Source organism: Lathamus discolor, chromosome 1, assembly GCF_037157495.1.
Source record: "Lathamus discolor isolate bLatDis1 chromosome 1, bLatDis1.hap1, whole genome shotgun sequence".
NCBI classification, from domain to species: Eukaryota; Metazoa; Chordata; class Aves; order Psittaciformes; family Psittacidae; genus Lathamus; species Lathamus discolor.
The window spans coordinates 50370379-50393698 of NC_088884.1; the positions used below are offsets into that span (position 1 = coordinate 50370379).

General features: G+C 41.9%; 1 protein-coding gene across 5 annotated transcripts in view; it reads left to right on the plus strand.

The window, feature by feature from the left end:
• Nucleotides 1-498: 498 nt before the first annotated feature.
• The window catches only part of NUDT4 (nudix hydrolase 4), a 29124-nt gene continuing 6302 nt past the window's right edge, over nucleotides 499-23320 (plus strand). Inside the window, exons 1-3 of one of the 5 annotated variants that reach the window (XM_065670246.1) lie at nucleotides 499-867; nucleotides 14264-14374; nucleotides 21597-21641. In XM_065670246.1, the coding sequence (XP_065526318.1) occupies nucleotides 769-867; nucleotides 14264-14374; nucleotides 21597-21641 (255 nt within the window). In that variant the 5' untranslated portion in view covers nucleotides 499-768. Of the gene's footprint in view, nucleotides 868-3151; nucleotides 3249-14263; nucleotides 14375-21596; nucleotides 21642-23320 lie in introns of those variants that run through there. The other 4 variants (XR_010610680.1, XM_065670221.1, XM_065670236.1 and 1 more) reach the window with 4 other exon arrangements.

A 23320-nucleotide genomic window follows, 5' to 3' on the forward strand; every position in this document is an offset into this window, starting at 1 on the left:
GCAGCTGGAAGCCGCCCGCCTCGCACACCTTCGCCGGGCTCCCTGCCACAGAAGCTGCCAGCGAGGCCGCATCCCAGCCGCGCCCGGAACGCCGCGCCAGGCACCAGCCCGGAGGCGGTGGAGCGGAGCCTGCGGCAGCCGCACACCTATCTGGGGCCTCTCACTCCTCACTGGGACCCCGGGTAGCACAAGCCCGTGGGGCACCACCGCACCCATCACCTCATACACGCCCGGCTCGGCGCGACACTGGAGGCTGAGCCCCCCGCACCGCGGCAGGCCGGTTACCTGCCAGCCCTAGGCGGTGCGAGGGCCGCGGCGGAGGGCCCAGCCTCCCCCCGGGGCCCCCCGCCGGTGACTAAGCACGCCAACCGCTTCCCCGTGACCGGCCTTTCGCCCCGCTCCGCGGCCCCGCCCGCCACCGTGGCCGGCCGGCCCGCCCGCTGCCGCGCCCGGCGCCTGCGCGGTGCGGCGCGGCGCGCGCGGGCGCAGGAATGTGTGTTACAGTTAAATAGTGGGCGCAGGGGCGGCCGCCGCGGCGGCGGAGAGGGGCGAGCCGGGGCGGCGGGGGGAGCCTCCATGGCGAGGCGCGGCTCCCGGGGCGGTGGTACAGCGCTGCTGTGACAGGAGCTCGGCGGCTGGCGCCGGTCTTACTCCTGCCCCACTCCTGAGTGGGGGGCCCGCGCCGGCGTCCCGGGGACGCGGCGGCGCTCGGAGAGCGGAGCCGTGGCGGCGGCGGCGGCCGGGGACAGCCGGCGTGTCACCGCCTCTATGATGAAATTTAAGCCGAACCAGACGCGGACGTACGACCGGGAGGGCTACAAGAAGCGGGCGGCGTGCCTGTGCTTCCGCAGCGAGCGGGAGGACGAGGTGAGCCCGCCGCGCACGTGGGGGTGCCGGGGCTGGCCCGGCTCGGGCGGGGGTCCCGCTCCACCGTCCCCCGCCGGTGCTGCCTCCCTTTGTGTGGCTGGGGGGCGCGGGCGCCTCCCGTGGGGCACCCCACAGCGCGCAGTCGCGCTAGAGTCCCCCCGGGGCCGGGGTAGGGAGCGGCTGTGCGGGACCCCTGCTCGCCGGGCCGGGCGGCTGCGGTGCCCTGGCCGAGCCGAGCCGGGCTGCGCGAAGCCGGCCGTGGGGCGGGGCGGGCGCGGCGGCTCCTCGGCTCGCTTGTCGCCCACCATCTTGGGGCGGTGCGGCGAGCGCGGGCCCACGTGCGCGGCGCCCTCCTTTGTGCGCATCGGGCGGCGCCCCTCCGGCTGAGGGGCGGGAAGGTGGCACCAGCGCCCGGGCGGGATCGGGCCCCGGCTGCGGCTCCTGCGGTATCCTTTGTGTGTCGTAACGCGCGCAGCGTGGGTCCCTGTGTAATGGCGCAGCGAGGACGGACCCCCGCCGTTCCTTAGTATGGGTTAAGGAAATCCTTGCGTTTAGAAAACCCCGTTTTCCCACCAAGAGAGGGAAATGGTGCTTAAAAACGCTTTGTTCAGGGGCGGGAGGGGGCTTGGCGCCGCGGGTTTGGTTGTGGAGACTAGCGCTGAGCCAGGGTTTTATGTTGCAGCAGAATCGGAGGTGGCAACAAAGTTGTCCTGTGTGCCTAGCCAAGGTCAACTGCACTGGCCGTTTTGCTGATGTCTTCATTGCACAATGCGTTTACAGACTATCCCAGGCTGGAAACATACTGTTTTCCGTTTTCATTTTGTTGGTTAATAGCTATAAAATAACTAAAATGGTTAGGATTTGAGTTTCATACCCCCCCACACACACCCCTTTAGCTTCTTCCAGCAAATAGTGTCTGTATGCCTGAGCTGCCAGTGTGGCAAACTTCTTGCTTAAACATCTGCTAAGCAATGTAACACAGCAGAGAGAGACCTTGTCTCAAAACATGGGCCCTTGGGTTTAAGCAAAAATGTTGTATGATGTTCTGGTATATGCCCTTCCCTTTCTGGTATAAATGCAACCTTGGAACCACACTGATCATCTTTTCCTAATATTATAAAGATGAGTGCCCAGCAGGAATCTTGCTCTGTTTTGCTATTGGTCTAGCTTTTCTTTGGTTTCAGCAACATATCTGATACTTCAGTGTGCTTTTCCATTTATGTGTCTTAACTAGGTATTTTTGGATGCTATTCCAGTTTAAAATTGAAACACCTGAGATGCTGTTACGGCTTTCTTGCACCAAACTGTAGTTGGAAGTTCATGGTTGGGGTCTGCGCTGTCAATGATTTTCATTCATTCTTTATTTCCTGCTGTGATTACTTGTGTTCTATTTCAGTCTTGCATCCCAGTGAGACCACTGGCTGCTTCAAAAAATCGTTTGTGTGTAGGAGCACCCTCTGAGGCTGAGGATAGTGGTGTAGTAGCTTTGCTGGGCTGAGTAAGAACAGTGGATGCTGACACTTCTTGTAGAATCATAGAATGGTTTGGTTTGGAAGGGACCTTAAGATCATCCAGTTCCAACCCCCCTGTCATGGACAGGGACACCTCACGCTAGACCATGTCACCCACGGCTTTGTCCAACCTGGCCTTGAACACCACCAGGGATGGAGCATTCACAGCCTCCCTGTTTGACCCATTCCAGTGCCTCACCACCCTAACAGGAAAGAACTTCTTCCTTATATCCAATCTAAACTTCCCCTGTTTAAGTTTTAACCCTGTTGTCCTGGAGCATTTCGTGGTGTTGTGGCAGGAGTTACCTGTATGGCTAGCATCAGGCTGGGTTTTGGCATTGTGCAAGTAGGCACACTTGAGGATGAAATGAATGGGATAACACCAAGTCAGATTTCGGACATAGATTAAAGTGAGGAAGCAGTTTAAATCATTTTCTGATAAGCTGTTTCCAGAAAAGCAGTGGCAGTATCCTGAGCTTTTGATGAGCTGTTTCCCAAGTGCTACCTCCATCTATATCGATACAGAACCTATTCATTAGAAGTTTGATGCCTGACTGCTGTTTGTGATTAACTTGTAGCACCAGCCACATTCCCTGAATTGGCTGGATGAGGCATGTTTCTGTTCTTGAAACCTGTTGTCTTAATAAGTTTTTGTGTTGGTCTACTTCAGACTCCATGTGAATGTCTTCAGTGTTTCCTTTCTAATTTTCTAGAGATTGTACGATTGATTTTCAGCTGACCTACATCTCCAGGGATCTTTTAAATACAAGGAATTGTCTGCTGTAAAGGAGCACAAAGGGAGTGTCTGGGTGATTGGAAGAAGAGGGAAACACTGAACTCCTGTAGAAGCTAACTTTTTATTATTTGGAGGTATTGTCTCTAAGACTCTCTCAACAGATCATGTTCTGCTTTTCAGCTGAAGCTGGTTCGTTTCTATCTGGAGGAATGAGTATCTGCAGCAATCTTCTGATACAAATCTTAGAATTAACCTGTCTTCCTACTTCATTCTGTCTTTCTGAAAGGCCAGTCCATATCTGGTTGTGCTTGTGCTTTAGCTTTTTTTCCTCCTTCTTTGCACTTGGCTTTCTGACATCTCTAGCAATTTCATCTGTAGCAGTCTTTCCTTTCTTAACATTTTTTTGATGAAGTCTTAAAGCCTCATCTCCTAAAACCAGTTTTCTCTTACTCTGACTGTCATGGCAGCTCTTTCATTTCCCTCAGTTTGACAGCCATAGTTTTTTAATGTGGGCAGAAGTTGTGGTTGCTGTAGATGGCATCTCACCATGTTGTTTAAAAGGTTACTAATACTTTTCCAGCTGTACTAGGAGAAAACATTGTGATAGGACGTGTCTTTACCATGGGTTTAAAGCTATCATGTTGTCATCTTGTAATTAGTGGTGGTATTTAAGTCTCTACTCGGTCCCACCTTGTGAACTTTGAATTTGTACCAGGACTAGCATCCTGGGCATTAGGTTTGCAATATGTCCATCTTAAGCAACTGTAATCCTTGTTCTGCAACTTCAGCATGAAATTTCCTGTTAATACCATGGCTTACAGACACTGCATCTCAATTTGGAGACTTACAAATTTCAGTTACAGCTTTTTGTGCTTGCAACCAATGAAAATCATGCCAGTCACAGAAACTTTTAATATCTCTATTGCTAACCATTATCTAGCGAAATCTGTATGTTATGGCTTCTTAGTTTGTTTCCTATCTCTGTTGTACTTCTTGCTCTACCTTTATGGCCTTGTTGAAGCCAGTGTTACAGCTGAATTTTATGGACTGTGAAGCAACATGAAAAAGACTGTAGTAACAAAGGATGTTTTTGGTAAAACCATATTGTATTTCCATTTGTTTTCTGTTCACTTCTTTTTCTTAATTTGAAGCACAGGTGGGCTATAGAATACTGCAAGGCAAAACTCAGTCTGGTGGTCCCTGCAGACAGTTTGAAACACAGCCCTTGTAATCCTGCTCTGCAGCTATCGCACCCTGTTCAATTACATTTACCAGCAGTCTTTGCTCCCAGACTTAAAATTGTTGAGTCAGTTCTCTTGGGTGTTACGGTCTGGAAACTGGGCTTGCCCACAGTCTTGCAACCTGTCAAAAGCTTCTGCTTTGTCTTGAGAGCTGGTGTTGCAGATGAAAGCATCTACTTGTGAGATGACTGATGATTGTCCAGGTGCACCACAGCAGAAATCCTCCCTTCCTTTTTCTATCTTCAGGTGACTCAACATATGCCGATTTAGTGCTGTGTAGCAATTTTTGGTCTAGAATTATTAGCCTTCATGCTGTAATATTGTATGATTTAAGCATAATAAAAAATCTTGGAGGAAGCCCAAATAGACAAGTAGCGTGGCCAATAGCTTTGGAATTTGGGTTTTGTTTTTTCTAGTGTTTTAGAAGATCTCTTAGACTATTATCATCAAAGTGTTGCTTGTTTTGGCCTCTGTGTGTTGTCACTTGGGCTGAAGAGAGAGCAAGGTGGCTGGGTAAGAGCTTAAGTGCTGGCTCTTTCTGTTCTTAATGGAAATGAAGCAGTAATTGCAGGCACTGTCTGTTTGGAAAAAAAAAATCTGGAAATGAAGCAGGAAAAATCCCATGAAAAATGAAGCAAGGTTATGTGGCATGAAATGGGGGGGGGGGGGGCTGCAGGCTCTTTCTTTGAACAAGCAGGAAACTGTTAGGTGTGTGCAAAAGCTGATGATATTCAGCAACCTGGGATGGGCTAGTGGACTTGTATATGAGGATATACAAGTCTCTCTTGAGCAACTAGATGTGGATGGAAGTTTTGGGATAAGCCTGCAGGAGAACCTCTGTCAGTCTGTGAGGACCAACTGCTTCCGTGGGTTGGAATTGCTTATGCATTGTGCAAAAACTGGTTTTACATAAAATGCTGCTGTCCTAGGATCTGGGCAGAGGGTAGGCAAGGAAATTCCTGCCTCTCAAAGCAGAAAATGAGGCAGGCCTTTAAAGCAGGAAAAGCAAATAGTAATAAACATATTTGTGTTCATTTGGGTAACTAAAACAATTTTAAAAGCTAGTTTAATTTTTCTTCCATCAACTACATATTGTACCAGTAAATGAGCAGTTATTTTTAAATACCTTGAATATAAAACTTGAGTCTGTTCTAATGATTTTGGCGTCTGGAACACTGCTTTATGCAGTTGAATATAGCATTGAAAGCCCTACTTTAGTGTTCAGCCAGCAGTTGCTACTGGCAGATCTAACAAAATAGTTTCATACACAAAAAGAAGTCTTGAAGCTTTTCGGTTTTTAATTTTGTCATTTTTGTTGTTACACAACAAGCCTCGTACAAGAGTTGAAAATAGATGGGGTTTTTTGTTACTATTGAGACAGCAGTGAGGGTAACTGTACTGCCACACGCTCTGAGAAATGTGGATTTATGGCTTTTCCTGCAGCAAGGCATACAGTTGCGTAAGAATTGCTGCCTTGTAACTTTGAGTTAAAAATGATAGGCTCCTAGTATTGTATCTCCTTTTTGGTCTGATTTAGAGAATTTTTATTGCTTGGGCTGTAGAATATCAAGATTTAAGAAACACTTCTGTAAGAATCACCTTGTTCTGGTGGTTGCTTTCATTGTTTTAAAAAATTGTGGGGTTTTTCAGTTTCATATGGCTGTTGCTTTATGTTAGCACTGGTTTTAGGAAGGATAGTGCAGTAAAAATAATGTTATTCCTATTTGCATTGGTCCAGATCATTCGAAAACCAGAAAGACCTGTTGTAATGTAACCTGATATATGAAACCAGGGCCCAGAAGTGTCACCTGGCTACCCTGGCAAAATGGGGCATTCTAGGAATTGTAAATAAACTTGTGTAGTGATGAAAGATCTTCCATACTTGACTCAGAATTTGCCATTTCACTTCTCTCTCCTTCAGCGTAAGCTCTCGGGTATAAGCACAGATAATGTGTGCTTTCAGATATAATTTGAAGTGTAGTAACCATGGCACCATATTTAAGGCTGGCAGGTTCTCCAAAACCTGGGCTGATTCAGGTTACTTAGCTTGATCTGTGATTGCCTAATAGAATATAGGCATATTTTAAAATACCAGAGAATACATGTTTCAATACAAACTTAAGGTGCACTGTGTTTTTGAATTGTTCCATCTCATGTCCTTGCCCTGCTAAACATACAGGAGTATAACTGAATATTAGGTTGCTGTGGTAGGATTTATATGAGGTAACAAACTTGTAAGACATGTGCCTTGTTTATGGAAGTAGGGATAATAGCTTTCTGCAGACATATGCAATATGCATCTTGCTTTCATGTTGGGATCTTTTTTGACAAACTGCTGCTGCTTGCGAGCAGTAGAAGCCTGCAAGTTCAGCAAAGCCGTAGGAATTCAGCTGTCCACCACACCAGGAAGCTTCAGTCTTCACTCATGCCTTTGCAGTATCTGAAATCAGTCACCCATGAGCTGGTTTATATTGTGAAGTCTTGATTATTTTTTTTTTTCCTGGTACCTATGTTATTCCTTGTCTGTGCCATATAAATGTGTTTAATGGGGTGGATAGTTACCTAAAATGGGCTGAGGGGAGAAGGAAACATGGCTCTACCTGTCCAACATCAGGTTAAGGTGTCCTGAAACAAAGCATATTGTGTTTTGCCCTGTTTAGAGGTGCTGTCTTTTTGAACTAGTAATATCTGTAAGTGTTTAGATCCTTGAGAGAATATCCTTTCTAGCTTACTCGCACCCTTGAAGTAAACCTAAGATGATTTGAATGGGTGGTTAAGTTTCTGTTTGAATTGCCCCAGTTAACTCCGTGGTGCTCAAAACTTCCAGGTCACCAGTTTCTGTAAAACAGCAGAGTAGCAGGCCTTTGCAGAAATACATACACCTATACGCAGATGTGTCTAGCTAGGATTTGAAGCCCCGTTTTCTAAAACATCTTTTGCAGGTATGTGAGTTCCCAGACCACAGGTTGTTATGTAGCTTTTCCAGTATTGTTTGTAGAACACTTAAAAAGCTGACTTGGTGCTTAAGTACTTCAGTGAAATCAGTCCTATAAACATAAATATTTTACAACAAATTTTGTCTTGAAAGTTATGTTTCTTTGTTTTCTCAAGTATCTCAAAGGCAAAAAAGGCTAACAGGTAATTGGTGCTTGTCAAGGAATAACGATGTCATGTCTTACCTGGAGCTGAAAGGTTCTCAAAGACTTGGCACTCTTGTTTCTGACAAGTGCTTGGAAGTTGATCCCTTAGTCAAACAGATTATGTTGCCGAGTAACTGGTAAAGCCAAATTCTCCTGCTCAGGATTAGGCCATGGTTTAAAGTTAAAAGACATGGGCAACAGTGTGAATTTTAGGTCTTCTACTGCCTTCTGTGTTTTCTTTCTTCGTCTGTATTGACAAGCATAAGGGAAGAAGAATGTACTGTTAAGAGGACTGGGGAGCTGATCCAGCATGAGAAGTAAAATTTCCTTTATAGACACTAGGCAGGGGGTTTCTTGTTTGTTTGCAGGATATTTTGCAGCCAGGAATCTCCTTCTGCCATATGGCTGGGTGGAAGATCCACACCCTTCACTCTACATCGTGAGACCTGTCACATCTGATTGTCCAAACCATACTAAAGCTTAGGGGGAGATCTGATGTTACAGGTGACTTGAGTACTTGCTGAGGTGAGGAAATGTGATCTGACTGGTGTGCCATAGTAGTATAGTGCTGTCTGTTCCTGATATGAGCACTTTAGTCGAAGTACAAAACAAAATACTTTAAATAGTCAGAGGAAGGTACTTGGATTCTGCATCACTACAGCATGTTAGCCAAACATGTGAATTTCAGGTGAAATAAGATCTATATAACAATAAAATTTTAATTACAAGTTAAAGTACAACTTCTTCTGAAAAAGGCTGATGTTTTTCTCTCTATTGATATATTGCCTTAAAATTGGACGATCTCAAAGGAAAAATAGTTTCCAGGTCTCATTTTGAATTATTATCAAAATATATGTATATGTTTATCATTCATCTTCAGAATGCTGATAAAGTTGTACTGATCTGATGTCCAAGCATCATGCTGCTGCTTTAGGAAGTTATCTTTATTTAAAGCTGGGAGGATATTTCAGACTCTCGAGTATATTATGTAGAACCAAGTTTTCTGGGTTGATTTCAAGATGCTGTGCCGAAGTTAATGTGTGTTAGGATTAACATACTGCTAGCTATGCCGTTTCTCTGCTGCTCTGCCAGTTCCTGTTCACTGAGACGAAATCTTCTTTTAACCTTCCTCATAGCTGGGGACTCCTTTTCACTCTATTGTTTGTGAAGCACACCTCAGTTTGTATGGTGCTGATCCTCGTATGGCTCTGTACTGATCATTGTTGAGCATGTGCAGGCTGGAAACTAGGCTTTAATGGTACAAGCTAATTTTCAGCCAGATTAGCTTCCTGAAGTCATTGTGCCTGTGTAAGGGAGAAAGTAAAGATGTTGCAGCCTTGACTTTAATAGCTTTAAAATGCTGTCAAATCTGACCCCGAGGTTCTTTAACCTGGAGATGCAATGTGCACAGAGTTATTGCAGAATAGTAATGTCATTTTGAAAATGGTTGCAGTAAAGAATGAGGACTGTCAGCAGTCGCTCAAGAATATTTTCAGGAAGGCAGAAGTATGTTTCTTACTGAACGCTACCTGTCTGGCACTGCAAGTTGTAAAGCTCTATTGCATTCCTCAACTTTATGGACTTGAAAAGAGAGACAATGACATTGTAGGACAAGGATACCCCAGTAACCTGTAGGGGAACTGAGAAGCTGTTTCAGAACTACTGAAATGAGAGAGTGATTCATAAAATAGCAGAAAGTGTTTGATAAATGAAATCTCTTAACTACAGTAGCAGGCTGACATGTGCTGTCTAATTGGAGATGTGTGCTTTTGCCTAGGAATTCATAGGGTGAATCCTGCAAATACAATCCAGGGTTTGTAAGAGGTGCTCATTCATAGGGTGAATCCTGCAAATACAATCCAGGGTTTGTAAGAGGTGCTTTTTCTTGCTCCTCAGTAAATCTCCATTGTAGCATTCAGAGTTGTTTCCCAGTACTTTTAAGGAAGCTCCTGAGCTGGAAACAATTGGAGGTTGGAAGTGTTGTGGAGTAATAAAATATTTTCTACTTGTCGTCTTCCCTGAGCATCTGCTTATGGCCACTTTTAAACAAAACATAGGGCTTGACTGACTGTTCCGGCTGTATTTGGATTAAACCAGCTTTGTGATCCTTTCAGGTGCTTGTAGCTTTGGCAGAACAACCATTTAGGTTGAAGCTTCCATACAGATTGTGCTAGGCTATGCTATATTAACTTCCATCAACATGGATCCTGGGTTTTGGTTGACTTTTTTTTTTCTTTCCTAAGTAGGGTTGGATTTTTTCCTTAATGTTTCCTGATACCTGTGACAACATTCAGGACATATGTTATCTCTGATAGCATTTCAAGACTGCTTTGTACCTGAGAGGTACCTTTTACTGCCTTTACAGTCTTTCCTGTAACTCAGACTGGTACATCTGAAGTTGTTCATAGAGCTTGGGAGCTAAATCCTATCTTCCATGTACCTGCCTCCTCCTTTCCTTCTCTGTGTGGTGGTTAGTTGTACACCTGAGCAATACAGTGTTCTTGGCAACTGAACCACACATGCTCAGTGGTCTTTTGGAGGTGAGAGGTTGATTCCCTTCCTCTTGAAAGTTGTTCCTTTATGCCAGTTTTACTATAAAAAAAGGCAAACTTGGCTATCTCCATCAGGTAACAGAAACACTAAGTTGGATATAGCTAGTGGATTAGGGGGAATGATGACGGAAGAAAATGGGGTGTGCAGTGGGGAAGAGAGGAATAGATGTGATTAGGCTGGGAGGGTAGAGCTTAAAGATGTCTAATGACAAATTTTTGTGGAATTGGAATGGTATCTTTTCAACTGTAAGTTAGTTTTTCCTTGCAAGTTATATATCTGCTATAGAAAAACACCTTGCAGCTGGTTATAGTGGCTTCTGCTGCTGTTGCGTCATTCAAATTGTGGATGACTACTCTGAAATCAAAAGAATCCAACTGTGGGCATTTGTTCTGTGTAGCAAGGTTCAACATTAGCCTTGTCTTTTCAACATAACCTGCATTTTAATACAATTATTTTGGTAAGCTGCAATGCCCTACAATTAAGGAAGATAGAAAACAATGATATTTTTGTATAACCGTAAGCCATTTTCTACCTTTTGAGTGCTTGATATGGGGAGGAAAAAAATAATACAGAGAGGAATAACTTGTGGTTATAATTTACATTACTCGGAGCTGTTGCCATTTTAGTCTTCTGGAATATATGGCAGCTAACTGTTTCACAAGTTTCTTTTGACTTGAGAACACTAAACAGGCCAAAACTTTGGCATCTTTCTCTAGAAATGTCCAGTTGTTTGTCTTCAGGCTTGGCATTTATAGAGAGCAAGTCCCATGGTGCCATGTGCTCTGTAATTACCTTTGGGTTCTTGGTTAACCACGTCTTGGTTAAGCATATCGATAGGTGCTTATTACAAGTAGGCTGGCTAACAGCTTCTCTTCCTCACTGCACTCAAAAGGTCATTGCTATTCCGGGAATTGAAAACAAGGTGAAAACTTGGCTAGTAAGTCTTAGTGGAAGAATTTTTCTTCTCTTAGCTGAATTCTGCAGCTTTGCTTCCTCGGTTGGCAGTTTTACGGAAATAATAGCTTTACCTTAGTCTTTGAAGCAAGATGAACTTCACAATATAACTAGGCAAGCAGATTTGATGCCATTACTATGTACTTTGGAAATCTTTTGAACAGGAGTCATCAAGAGTAAAGCGTTTTCAGAGACATGATCACGAGCAAGTAATGCACCACAAATCTCGTTCCTTTCTCTGCATTCAAAGATACAGACACAGATTTCTCTGCAGGGGAAGTACTTCCATTGTTCTGAGCCTAATGAGGTTATGATGTAAAATTTGGTGTGCATAGGCCAGAAAATATGTAGGTGTATGAGATTTTGCAGCCTTGCTTTGCAGTGGAGTACTTAATTTGTGTGAACATGAACATCCTCAGAAAAGATTGGGTGTCCAGGCAACCTAGATCTCTCTTCTCCTGGTTTGATTATCTTGTCTTAAGAGAAGGTGAATTGCTGGCTTTTTGCTGTTGATTTTGCACCTCTTTGGCATATGAGTGCACTGTCAACTAACCACAGCTTTTTGGTGTCCTCGTTTTTAAGTGATCTTTAGATTTATAGCCTAGTCATTCAGGTAATGTGAGATGCATTTTCTCACCACTTAGAGATGGAAACACCTGAAAACTACATCCACTACATGGAATAAAGAACAACACAACAAAACCCAAAAATATGCTATTTAGTGCAAGATTGTTTGCTACCATAATTGAAAGAATCTGTGTGAAATTCTTTTCAGCTGTACCACAGAGTCTTCTAACTGCTAGCTATTGGTTCTTGGCTCTTATAGAAACTGATTACCACTGAGTACATTTTTGCTAGCACACCCAGTGATGGATGCCTCGTGCCCTTGTGGCTTTAAATCTTAATGTTACTGGGTGGAAGGAATTGTGCACCTGAAAGTCTTGGGGATATAACTTAGTGTGGTCCCTTGTATTCGGCCTGTAAAAGCAGTGGGGTTACAGGAGAATAAAGCATAGAGGGAAAGATGCTTAAGAAAATGCTTCAGTTCCAGGGTTAGTGGAGACTTGGGTAACTGCCAAAATGAGCTTCCAAGCTGTGATGCTTGGAAGTTTATCTTATGTGAAGCCCATCTACCAGAGCTGATCTATTTTAATGTGTATTGTTTCTGCTTCTTAAAAGGGTAATTTAAAGCTAACAGATATATAAACCCAGCTCAGTAGACTATTGATCAGGTTAGCAGTAGTCTATACTATATACATAGGAAGGCATAAAAAATTCCTGGCTTTATGGTACACGGCCAGAACCAGCAACCTGATTTATCCCTTAGTAGTAATTAAGAATTTTATGTTTAGCCTTAACTAAACAAAGAATGCTGATTAAAACCATTCTGCTAAGCTGGGAATGATTTCATGTGATATAATCATCCTTTTGTTCATCATTGTTGCTAGCTTCCACATGACTGCAGTGAGTGTTAGTTTCATCAGCAGAAAATAATGTGTAATGCTTATGTCTGGGATCCCACAAGTGAATTCTTAACTTGAGTTTTACAACTGCTGTTTTAAGTACTGCTGAGGTGGTGGTTCTTTGTAGTGATATAGATCCACCTACGTTTCAAAAACTTTTTTTACATCTAGTAAAGCTGGGTACCTTCTGGGAATGCATTAATCTTCTGTTAATGTCAAAGGATCCTAGGAAACTAAAACCTTTGGCTGTAAAGATCAAGTTGAGATGCATTTGTGTCTGACCTTGCTGCCTTTACTGACTTATTCTAGGTTTTTTAGATAACTGAAAGAAGTATTTATGTTGACTGGAAATGTGAACATTTAAATCGGAGGCTAAAAACTATTCTGTGCTAAATGAGGGCTCTGCTGTAGGAAAAATCTGGGGGAAAAGAATAGTGGAGAATCCTAATCCTGATAGTGTTACTCTCTTACAGTGGACAGTACCACTAACCTTGACTGCAAATAAAAAAACAAATAAAGAAGACATGTTGGATAAGGTTCTGCTAGCTGCACCTCAGCATACACACTCATTGTTGCATTCACAAAAGCATGCAGTCATCTTAATTAACACTCCCAGTTCCTGTAGGTGAACTTACACTGCATTTCTGTGAATGCCAAAGGGATGTAGTGTAAGTGATAAGCATTTCTCTGCTCTCATCAGGGAATTGTTTTCCTGCTTAATCCAACAGAGGACGAGTTTAAAGACAGTAAAGTTTGGTGAAGACTAGGCTGTCACTTCAGCCATTTGACACCAGTCAATACTTTAGACTGAGGTTCTTGTTGCTAGTCTTTAACTGCTATTAAAGATTTGAGCACTGACCCTGGCCTTTGCTCCCCACAGTTGTCATTTGACTTCAGAGTAGGGCTTAGGTAAGTATTGCCTAGAATATGAAGCATGTTGCTACACAGATGATTATGTCTTACTTACCAGGATGGCTCTCTGATACAAGTTAAGCTGTTTATTTCCATGTCCAAGGTCTAATTTTTGTCAGCTTCTACAGCAAATTACTCCAAATAGGAGGCATCCTAGTTTTTTGGACTGGAGACTAAAATCTCAGCTCTGAATATTATGAGGGACAGGCCCTATAGACAGTGGGTTTTAAATTGGTATGTATCAATGATCTCTCCAGATTACAGAGTCAAATTAAGTGAAATTAAATTGCCTTGGGGAAGAAAGTTACTAAATTTAGAAATAATTTAAAATTCAGTGTGTGGCAGCTTTTCCTCTTGCAGAAATGTTAGAAGAAACCAAATTGGACACAGGCCAGGTACTCTCCTTATAATGTAGTTATGCAATACTGGAAGTGTACCTTACTAACATAACACTTCAGTAACTGAAAAGAAGCTTGTTTAACTTCTGTGTGATGAAAATGTCTGAATTTTCATGCTTCACGGTCTGTATGACCCTAGGACTTTACTCAGTAATGGAGAATAATGCTATTAGATTTCTGTTGTACATCTTCATTCCTGAGTGTATTGTACTGTGTGTTTTTCACAGTGTCTAAGCATCTGATGAAAGTGTTTGTGTAGGGAGAGTACAGTGACATCACCTTGACTTAATTGTATTAAAAAGACTGGGGTTTAATAATTTCGCTTTTTTTTTTTCCACTTCTTGCAACTCCTGGTTTTCTGTTTTGTTTGATTTCTACAGTCTAGGATCCATCTGGGTAGGTGAATAAGTGCATTGCTGGAAAAATAGATAGTACCAGTATTCCTGACTTGTGAGCTATATTTAATGACCATTTGCTATTATTTACAGGTGTTGTTGGTAAGCAGTAGCCGATACCCAGATCAGTGGATTGTACCAGGTGGAGGAATGGAACCAGAAGAAGAACCAGGGGGAGCAGCCGTCAGAGAGGTGTATGAAGAGGTAACAATAAAACTGAAATCTAGTTTCTTGCTGCTGCTGCTATCTTCATAGGGGAACCAAGATGAAAGAGGGAATTCTACCTCCTTTGTCCAGGATTTGACTGTGACTTCTATGGTTTTGAAATTCAAAGAGCTGCAGTGTGTGTTAGAATTGGGGTATAATGTGGTGAGGTGAACTAATTAGCTTGCTTCCCAGCACGCTTTCATTTCATAGCTAAATTTCTATCTGCCTTTATAAACACTTAATAGAAGTGGAACTGTGACTTTATGCCAAATGACATATTATAGTAGTGTAGCGTTTCTGTGTTTGTGCAAAAAATGTTAGGCTCGCAGCTCTTCTGGAACAGACTGAAGGTGAATTAACCATTAATGTGTAGCTACATAAGAAAGAGAAATAAACAGACCTTTGAGAAGATTCCAAACTAAATGGATTTGAAGCTGATCTATCTGAGCAGTTGAGAACTCAACAATAAAAATGATTTGTTAAGTATATTTAAGGCTGTTTATCTATCAAGAAAGCACCTTAAGTATAGTCTGCCTTTTTTATCTCTGCTCCTACCTGTAGGCAAAACAGAGCTTTAAGTCTTAATGAGTTAGTGCAGTTTCCCACTCTAGTATAGCACTTAAATTTCAATTTCAGACGTTTGGGGCTTAACTTGCTATTTATTTTTCCTGGGCAAACTGTTAAACGTTACTTCAGTATCTAACAGCCAGGACTGTCGGCCAAACAAAACTTCAAGAGAACTCAGTCACTTGATTTAGCTAGAAATTATGCAGTGCATAAGCAACCACTGATTAACTCTTAATGCTTTATAGCATACTTCTTAAATAGAAGGTATAAGGTTTTGAAGAAAGTGGATGCATCCTGGCAAGTGAGTGAACTTCAGGATTTCTGCTAGTCTTACACGGTTTTCTTGTCCCAGTTTGACCACTACTATTCACAAAACACATTAATATTGTTGCTAATAAGTATGTATAATGTGTTTTGTTTTTTTTATTAGCTGTGCTATCTAGTAGTGTAGCTAGCTTAGCCTTAAGACTGGTACTGCTGGGTTGTAGGGGCTTGGAACTTGATATAGATCAACTTGTACCAAATGCTGCCTGCTATTTAGTGTCAAAATGAGATCTTCTGTGATCTGTGTTGGTAACCCTCCTCCCCTCTTACACAGGGAGCAGATTAGTTCAGTATTCAATGCTCTTGGCAGCCTTCATGCTGCAAGGTTTAAGTATAAATAAGCCATACTGATACAAAGTTATTCCAGACTTTCTGACCATGCCATTTTGCGGGAGGAGCCAATTTCAAGCTGCACAAGACATACTCAAATATAAGTGCTTGTGTATTTGTTAAAGTAAAGGAAGCAGTCAGCCACAAGGTAGTCTAAGGAACAAAGGTACAGGTTTCTAGGAATGAGTCAGCAAAGATTTAGGCTTCCAGGTGATAGCACCTCTGGGGAAAGTCCTGGTATTTCCCATTGTCACTTGTTGATGGGTGGGATTAAAAAGCACAGTCATTGGCTCAGTGTTCTTGTGAACACTGGTAGTTTTAATTGTTGATCTGACCTAAGGCACAGTCCAAGATGAGGGATTGTAAAATCTCATCTCCATGTCAAACTAGAGCTGACTGAACTGTAGTCATATGTTTGGTTGTTTTTTCTTTCATGGTGAGGAATGATGATCTCAAAGGGAGCTGTCTGCAGTTAGTATGTCACAAAAGCTGCTGGGTGTTTGACTATTGGAAGTTGCCCGAGTGGTCTAGCTTCTCAGCTTGCAGGGAATGCAGTGCTACACACAAAGCTCCGCCTGACTTCATAGCAAAATAGTATACCAGTGAGAGTTGTGATCTGGGGCCTGATAACTAGTTTTCTGCTTCACATGGTTATTCCCTAGGAATCTCCTGAGGAACACTGCTAAGGCCTGGCTTTGCTGTAGCTCTGCTTGCAGATTTCTGCAGTGCATGGGTCATGAGTGCTGGGGAAGGTTAAGCTAAGGAATTGGTACGGAATATTACTGGATGATACATCATGTAGTATAAACTTAGTACAAATTTCTCTGTTAATGTAAATGCCCAATCAGAGTGCACACACTGCCCATATGCTGTGAGCTTCTCTAGTTCATACACATACCAAAATGTTGGTTACTTCTGAACGATCTTTTTCCCTTTGGGTGTGCTTTCGCATCAGCAGGCAAATCAGAAAAAGCAGAACAGGAGTGAGTACCTGCTGTGATGATGCGAAGAAGTTCTTCCATGGCTCAGTTTTGTTCTTGCCCTCACTTTTTATCTCAGGGCAGAGCAAGATTTTCTCACACATCATGGTGGTTCCGATCAAGAACTGCATTGTTCAGCAACCCCAGGCTGTTTTGAGTCCTGAAGACACAGGCCAGCCTCCTTCACTCATACAAAGCTCTTTTGATCCATGTTTTACTTAAGTGTTATCACACAAAATTAATCTTAAAATCAGTTACGTGGTTTAGGCAAATGCTTTTAATACCTTTCAGTGTGGTGTATGTTAAGCTGTTCTGTAGCTGCTTAGAATATGTGTTGTCATGAGGATTTCAGTAAGAGGCTGCATGTTGTAAATGACTCAAAGTGTCAACATCATCAGTGCTTAGATACCACAAAAGAAACTGTTTCTAAAGGTAGAAGGGAACCCAGCAAACAGTTCTTGAGTGGTGCTAGCACAGGGGTGTTTTGCTCAGAAGGTAAACCCATTTTTATTCACTTATGCTACAGTAGCTGTGCTTTTTGGGTATATTTTTTTATGATGTTCTGGAGTAAGACACAAACTGCCAGCCATGTTCAGTTCTGAGCTGTGCTTGCAAATACATAAAGAGTTGTTGAAGGTGAGGGGCTTTAATAAGGAAAAGTCATTTGGTGGCACTTGTTCTACAGCTTCAGTGTCTAAGGTTTAAGCTGTAAGTGTTAAAAGCTTATGCTTCAAAGTAAAATATTCTTAAGTTATAGGCTGAATCTTGCGTGCTGCCACAAGATTGCAAAGCACCACTTTTAAAGAAAAGCCAGAGCAGTATTCAGGGGTTTGATTTGAGTCATGGAAATTCATACTAACCTTTCTAGAGATGGATGTCCTTTCTATTTTTAAACTAAGGTCAATGTCACCTGGCAAGCTGGTTACAGTACAGTGAACTGTTAAAGAGTTTTGTGAATGAATAAACTTCAAAGGAGGCACACTGTGGCACTGGTTTGAACTGTGTTTCCTCAGTATTGGGCCGTGCACAAACGAAGCATTGGTTTAGATTAGTCTATTAAAATGGAAGAATTGATAGTGGGAGTTATAATGGCATTCCTTAATGGTAGGAGTGGTAACAGCTCACAATGTGTAGCCCTCTGGCTCTGAATATCCCTCACTTTGCCACCAACAGTAGTATATTGTTTTAGTAGTCTTTGTTTTAAAACCCAAACAAACATCTTTGTAGTGAAATCTATCTGCACTGCAGTTGCTCCATAGTTTGCCTATGTGGCACCACGATATAATTTTTAGTTTTGCTCATGGTAGTGATTTGAGTTTTAGCCTCTACTAAATGTTTTTAGTATGTTTCATGTAAATATGCCTGCCATTTCACAGGCTATAGCAATGCAGATAACCTGTCAAGCTCCTCGGGTACAGTAAGTTTTTACGAACCTGAAAGTAGAATTCCAAAATGAAGTTACAATGTAAAGCAATCCCAGAAAGGTATTAAACCTCATCTAAATGAGGAGCTGCTCTGTTAATGAATTTGGAGCTTAGTCTTTAATTGCATAGTGTGAAAGATGGAAATAAAAGTTGTTTGCATACACGGTGTTCAAAGAGAAATATGATACAAGTAATAAGGGTGGCAAGCTGATGATGTCCAGCCTCTTAAATGGAAGGAGCACCCTCCCACTCCCTTTCCTTTCTCCATCTCACAGAAAACCTGAGACTCTTGCTTTGAACTTACTAATGTACTGAAATGCCTACCAAGAAATATGCAATTCCTCCCAGACCTGCGTAAATACAGCTTCTGAGAAGAAGAGGCTGATCCTGAAGGGTAACCCACAACAACAGCGGAAATGGCAGTAATACTGTCTAAGACCTCCTGCAGGAAATAAGAGGAATCTGCTCCAGTAAGCATCTAAGTATTTGAAAAATGATAGAGTGTTACAGACTAGGACTAGGTAGATACTTCAGAAAGTAAAGAAAACAGCATTTCAGTTGAAAGATTGTGGCAGGTACAGTGAAACCCTTTGGGGTTTAGAAGAGTTTGAAAGAAAGGGCAGGAATAGCCTTGCCTTGTGTCTTCAGAAGCGTAGCCATTAAAGTACTATCCAACAGATTCCACAGTTAAAAATAACACAAATCTTTCAAATTTTAAGGAACTTTCTGCCCTGGTAGACTGTTAGCCGAAGACTTGAACTGCAGCATGACTCTTGCTCCATCTACAGGAAGCAAAAAGCAAGTGTGACTGCACATCTGAGACTGCAGTATGCCTAGAGCTGCCAACAGTGAATGACCTCCAGGGCAGAATGGGATGAAGTGGACGGTTTTCCCTCTTTTGGCTGGATTTAGACTAATACTAAAATATATGCATAAGTTAAGACTTGAGACCTTATCTACACAGTACTCATAGAGTTCCTTAGGGAATCATTCTGGGACGCGTAGCACTTAATTCAACAGCTTGTATGTCAAAAGAAATGCCTGGGATTTTTCAGGCTTTTCTCCCACAGTTTAGACTCGCACGCTTGTGGTAGCCTGTGTGATTCTGTTTAAAGAATTGCATTTTAACAGCCACGGATACATAAAGGCCAAAGGAAGAAAGCTGTTAGAGACAAAGTGGTTCTAAGTCCAGAACATAGTCAGTGTATTGAATGTATATAGAAGCTTACAACTGGGAAAGTAGGAACTTTCCAGGTGACCTTCTAGGGAAAAAGCCAAATCATTTCTTGGTCCTCTAGTACTTAATTTTGACACCTTTTAAAGGAAGATAACTTGGAGGAAATACTTTTGTTACTTTTTAACTATGAAGATGATTCAGTTGAATATATTGCTTTCAGAGGAAGTTCATGACACTAATTACCACTGTTCTGTGCTTTTGGGGTATAGTGGTTTTCAAAAGACGCTACTCTGCAGGAATGATGCTACATTTTGGAAGCACATATCTTTGCCTAGAGAGTAACAAGTCGTCAGAGACAGTAATCACATTTACATAGCAACATCTGGTGCATAAAAGGTTCATTATAAGTGTGTGGGAATTTTTACATTTAATGTAATGGAGTGCTTCTAATTGCTTCATTCAGAATTATTCAGCTTATGAGGATTTGTTTAAACCACTGGTTTGCTTGGAGAGAGAACAGAGATGCTTTTAAGTAAATTCCACTTAGAGCAACATCACACATCGTAACTGTGGAGTACCAGTAAGTTAAAAAAACATCTCTATGAAGGCTATTCAGTATTAGTAAACATACCTGGCTGTGGTGTTTGTGCCATGTGTTGGGTATCAGTTGAATGTCAGACTCCCACTTAGCAGTTCAGACAAGCCCTCCTGCATCTATTGATGGTGAGATTTTGTCCTTCAACAGTCCTGTTGCCCATAGACCTGCCTTTAAGATATCTTTGTAATGTAAGTAAGGCATTGTCTAGGACTGCTTAGAGTTACAAAATCTTGAAAGCTTTTTGAGTTGGGGGGAAGTAAGTTTTTTCTCTCCCTCTGGTGTAGCATAGTCCCCTCTAGAGCAATTCCTTGGTACTTGGTAAAGCTTTTCTTAAGGTTTGAGAATCCGACAGAGCCTGTAATGGGCTCTGTCATGCTGAAAAGCCACATATTTATTGAGTACCTGTTACGGCATAGCTGACCTTTTCAGACCAAAATAAGGATCTGCCTCTTTCATAATGAATACACTGCCTAATTACTTATCCAGCCCATCCAGTTATGTGTTTCAACTTCATGAGCTCTGACAGGTATCTCTGTCGTCACAGCAAACAACCAGAAGAATATTCTATGTAGTTTTGCAGTAACTTTAGGTCTAGCTCTTGTTCTGGATAAGCAAAATGCTTGTGGAGTTGCATGGGCTGTGATCATACTTCCTTCATCAAAACTGCTTAATAAATAACCCCAGCCATCTGCTTTCTTTAAAAAGACACAGAAAGCGTTCACTTGTAAGATCTTTGATCAGAGTTATTGCTAAAGCCTGCCCAGTTGTCTGTCAGAGTTATTCATTAAAATGTAATTGATCCACATGGTCCTTTATATAAAGACATCATTAACCTTCTTTGGTTAATGCTGGAAACAAAGAGTGAAAGGCAGAAAATGTCATCTTGGTGCTAAGGCCTATTTTAAATGTGGGTTATACAACAGGACAAATAAAACCTAAATACGGCTTTCTCTACCAGTAGACTACATACGCTTTTAGGTTTCAAGCATATGGATGGACCAAGCTTTGTTTAGAATAAATGGATGATCCAAAACTGATTCTCTTGGAATAGGCGTTAAATATTATTTTGGGGAGTGGAGGTGGGGTAAACCCCTAGAGTCTTAGTAGAATATAACAACTACCTTTACTGTGCTGAGAAAAATCAGTAAGTGCTGATACACGTAAGGGTTGTTCTAAAAAGTCAGTGTAAAACTCTGACTTTAGAGCCTTTTGTAATGTTACTAACTAGAAAAACAGTTCAAACTGTTGGTAGAGAATTGGGGATGAAAATGAGGGTTTAAGTTTACATACCAAAAGCTCCACTTCTGTATGAAAACTAGGGTACATGAAGTCATTATGCTGCAAGATCCACCCAGTAACCTACAGTTTAATTTGTTACTGTCTTTGAAGACTGGACTTAAGTTTCTGCATAAAGTAGCAATGGGGTTTTAATGATTCCTTCTCTAGATTTGTTATTGTACTACTTTAAATTCTATCTTGTCCTATCTACTTCCCTGGATTATTTCAGTATTGGGTGTTATTTATCTCTTTAATAAAATATAGTACACAAAGAACGTGGCAAATAAAACAGGATTTTGGTCTGGGTGGAAAACTTTACAGATTTATGCATTCTTTGATCCATTCATTAAGACAAGCTTTTGTGCTCTAATACTCTAAAAGTACTCTAAAACACAAAACTCCAGAAGCAATGCACACTGCCTAATTAAAACTTAGGTTAAATAACCCTAACAAGGAGGAGTATGCTGATGTAGAAGGCTGGAACTGGTATCTTACACTTTGAAATGAAAAGCATGCATTAACACCTTTTCTTGTTTTGTAGGCTGGAGTAAAGGGAAAGCTGGGCAGACTGCTTGGGATATTTGAGGTGAGCTATTTCTTTTATCTATTAAAAACAGTGTTTTGTGGTTGGTTTGGAGGGTGTTTTTTGTGAGCTTTGATAAACTACAACATCAGACTTGGGTTCTTAAGTATTACCTGCTTAGCATTTTGCCATGCTGCTGGAAATGCTACATCAGACAGGTGACTTTCTGTAGCTGTTATGTGATGTGCAAAGATTTGAATAGGAAGATTTCAAAGTACTTTGGACTTCCCTGGAAAGATTGAATTAGTACTGGGACAACTTCCAGAAGCTTAAAAAAAAGTGAAACCAACGTTAAAAGGTGTAGGATGTCTGAAATAGCACACGTGCATTTTGGGGGCACTGCTTTGGCTTTTCCTCTCTGATCGGATTTTGGTGAAGTTACTTGTCATCTTTCCCACACCTAAATTGATGGAGTCATTACGCTGTGTATGAAATATTTCATTATGGCTTTGATTCACTAAAAAAAAGCTAAGGCTTTGGATAACATAAATCTGACCTTTAGCAATAGTATGTGCTTCAAAGCTTGTGTTCTGAAGTAAACATCAGATGCTGAACTAGTGACAGTATGAGGATGTGTGTTAGACATACTTCTCTTTCAGTGTTGGTGTTGGCACCTTCTGCTCAGGGTCTAGACAGGAGTAGATAGAAATGTAGGTGTGAGTCTTCAGATCAATTGTGTTGTGCTCTATGATGGGTGAAAGTCGCTTAGTCCAGCAGTTAGGTATGAATCTTGACAGTTCAATTATAAAACCAACTTTCAGAGGCAGTGCATTCCCAATAGGGATTTCCTATGTGAAAAATGACTTAGTCATGTATGACTATTCAATACAGTGCTAAACATGTTCCCATTGTGAAGTATGGAGACCATGTTTGTAGTTAGTAGTGCTTGCCCTTTTTCTGATTTGTTTTGGGTTTATGATGAGTTCACCTGGATGGTCCTATACATTAAAATGTGTCTGCGTTAACTTTGCTGGTTCGTCTGCAGAAGTATTCTGTATTTTCTAGCTCAGATCAAAATGAGACGGGATACCTAGCATCTTGTTACCTTAAAACAGGCTGCAAGGGATGATGATGCTTTGATGATTATGCTGTATGTTCTTCTGAAGCTGTCTGCTGCTGTCTAGACCAGAGGAGAGAAAAATCTCAGTGGCATTTTTCTAGATTACTTCTAACTTAAATCAAGGCCCTACTTCAGTTTCACAACACAGCCCCACAAGCAGTTAATAGTACATTGAAGGGGCCACATACTGCAACCTGGGGATGGAGCTAAGATGGAAATTGCATTGCTGCTGAGTCCTCATATTCCAGAAGTACAGCCAGAAAGGATACATGTTATAAATGAATTTACTCCATTTAATACTGACACTGACAAAGAACTGTCTTGGAGTATTTTTTTATTTCCTAGTAAAGAGCAACAGTTCATATTAAGTGTAGTGAAACAGAGTTAAGTACGAATGGTTATTGGCACAAGGATAAAACCATTTGTAAGGGGAGCTAGGGCATAACATCTCTTGGTGCTTAATATAGTTGTAACCATAGATGTTCCTGGGTTTTCTAGGAGCATAGCCCTTTTCCAAGGGGCAGTGTGGTTTGCTTAGTCGGGTTGCACTTTTCACAGTGCACTGCTAGCCTGCTTTGGAGCAAGCAGGGAGTAATGTCTACGCAGACCTCGGGTGGGCTGG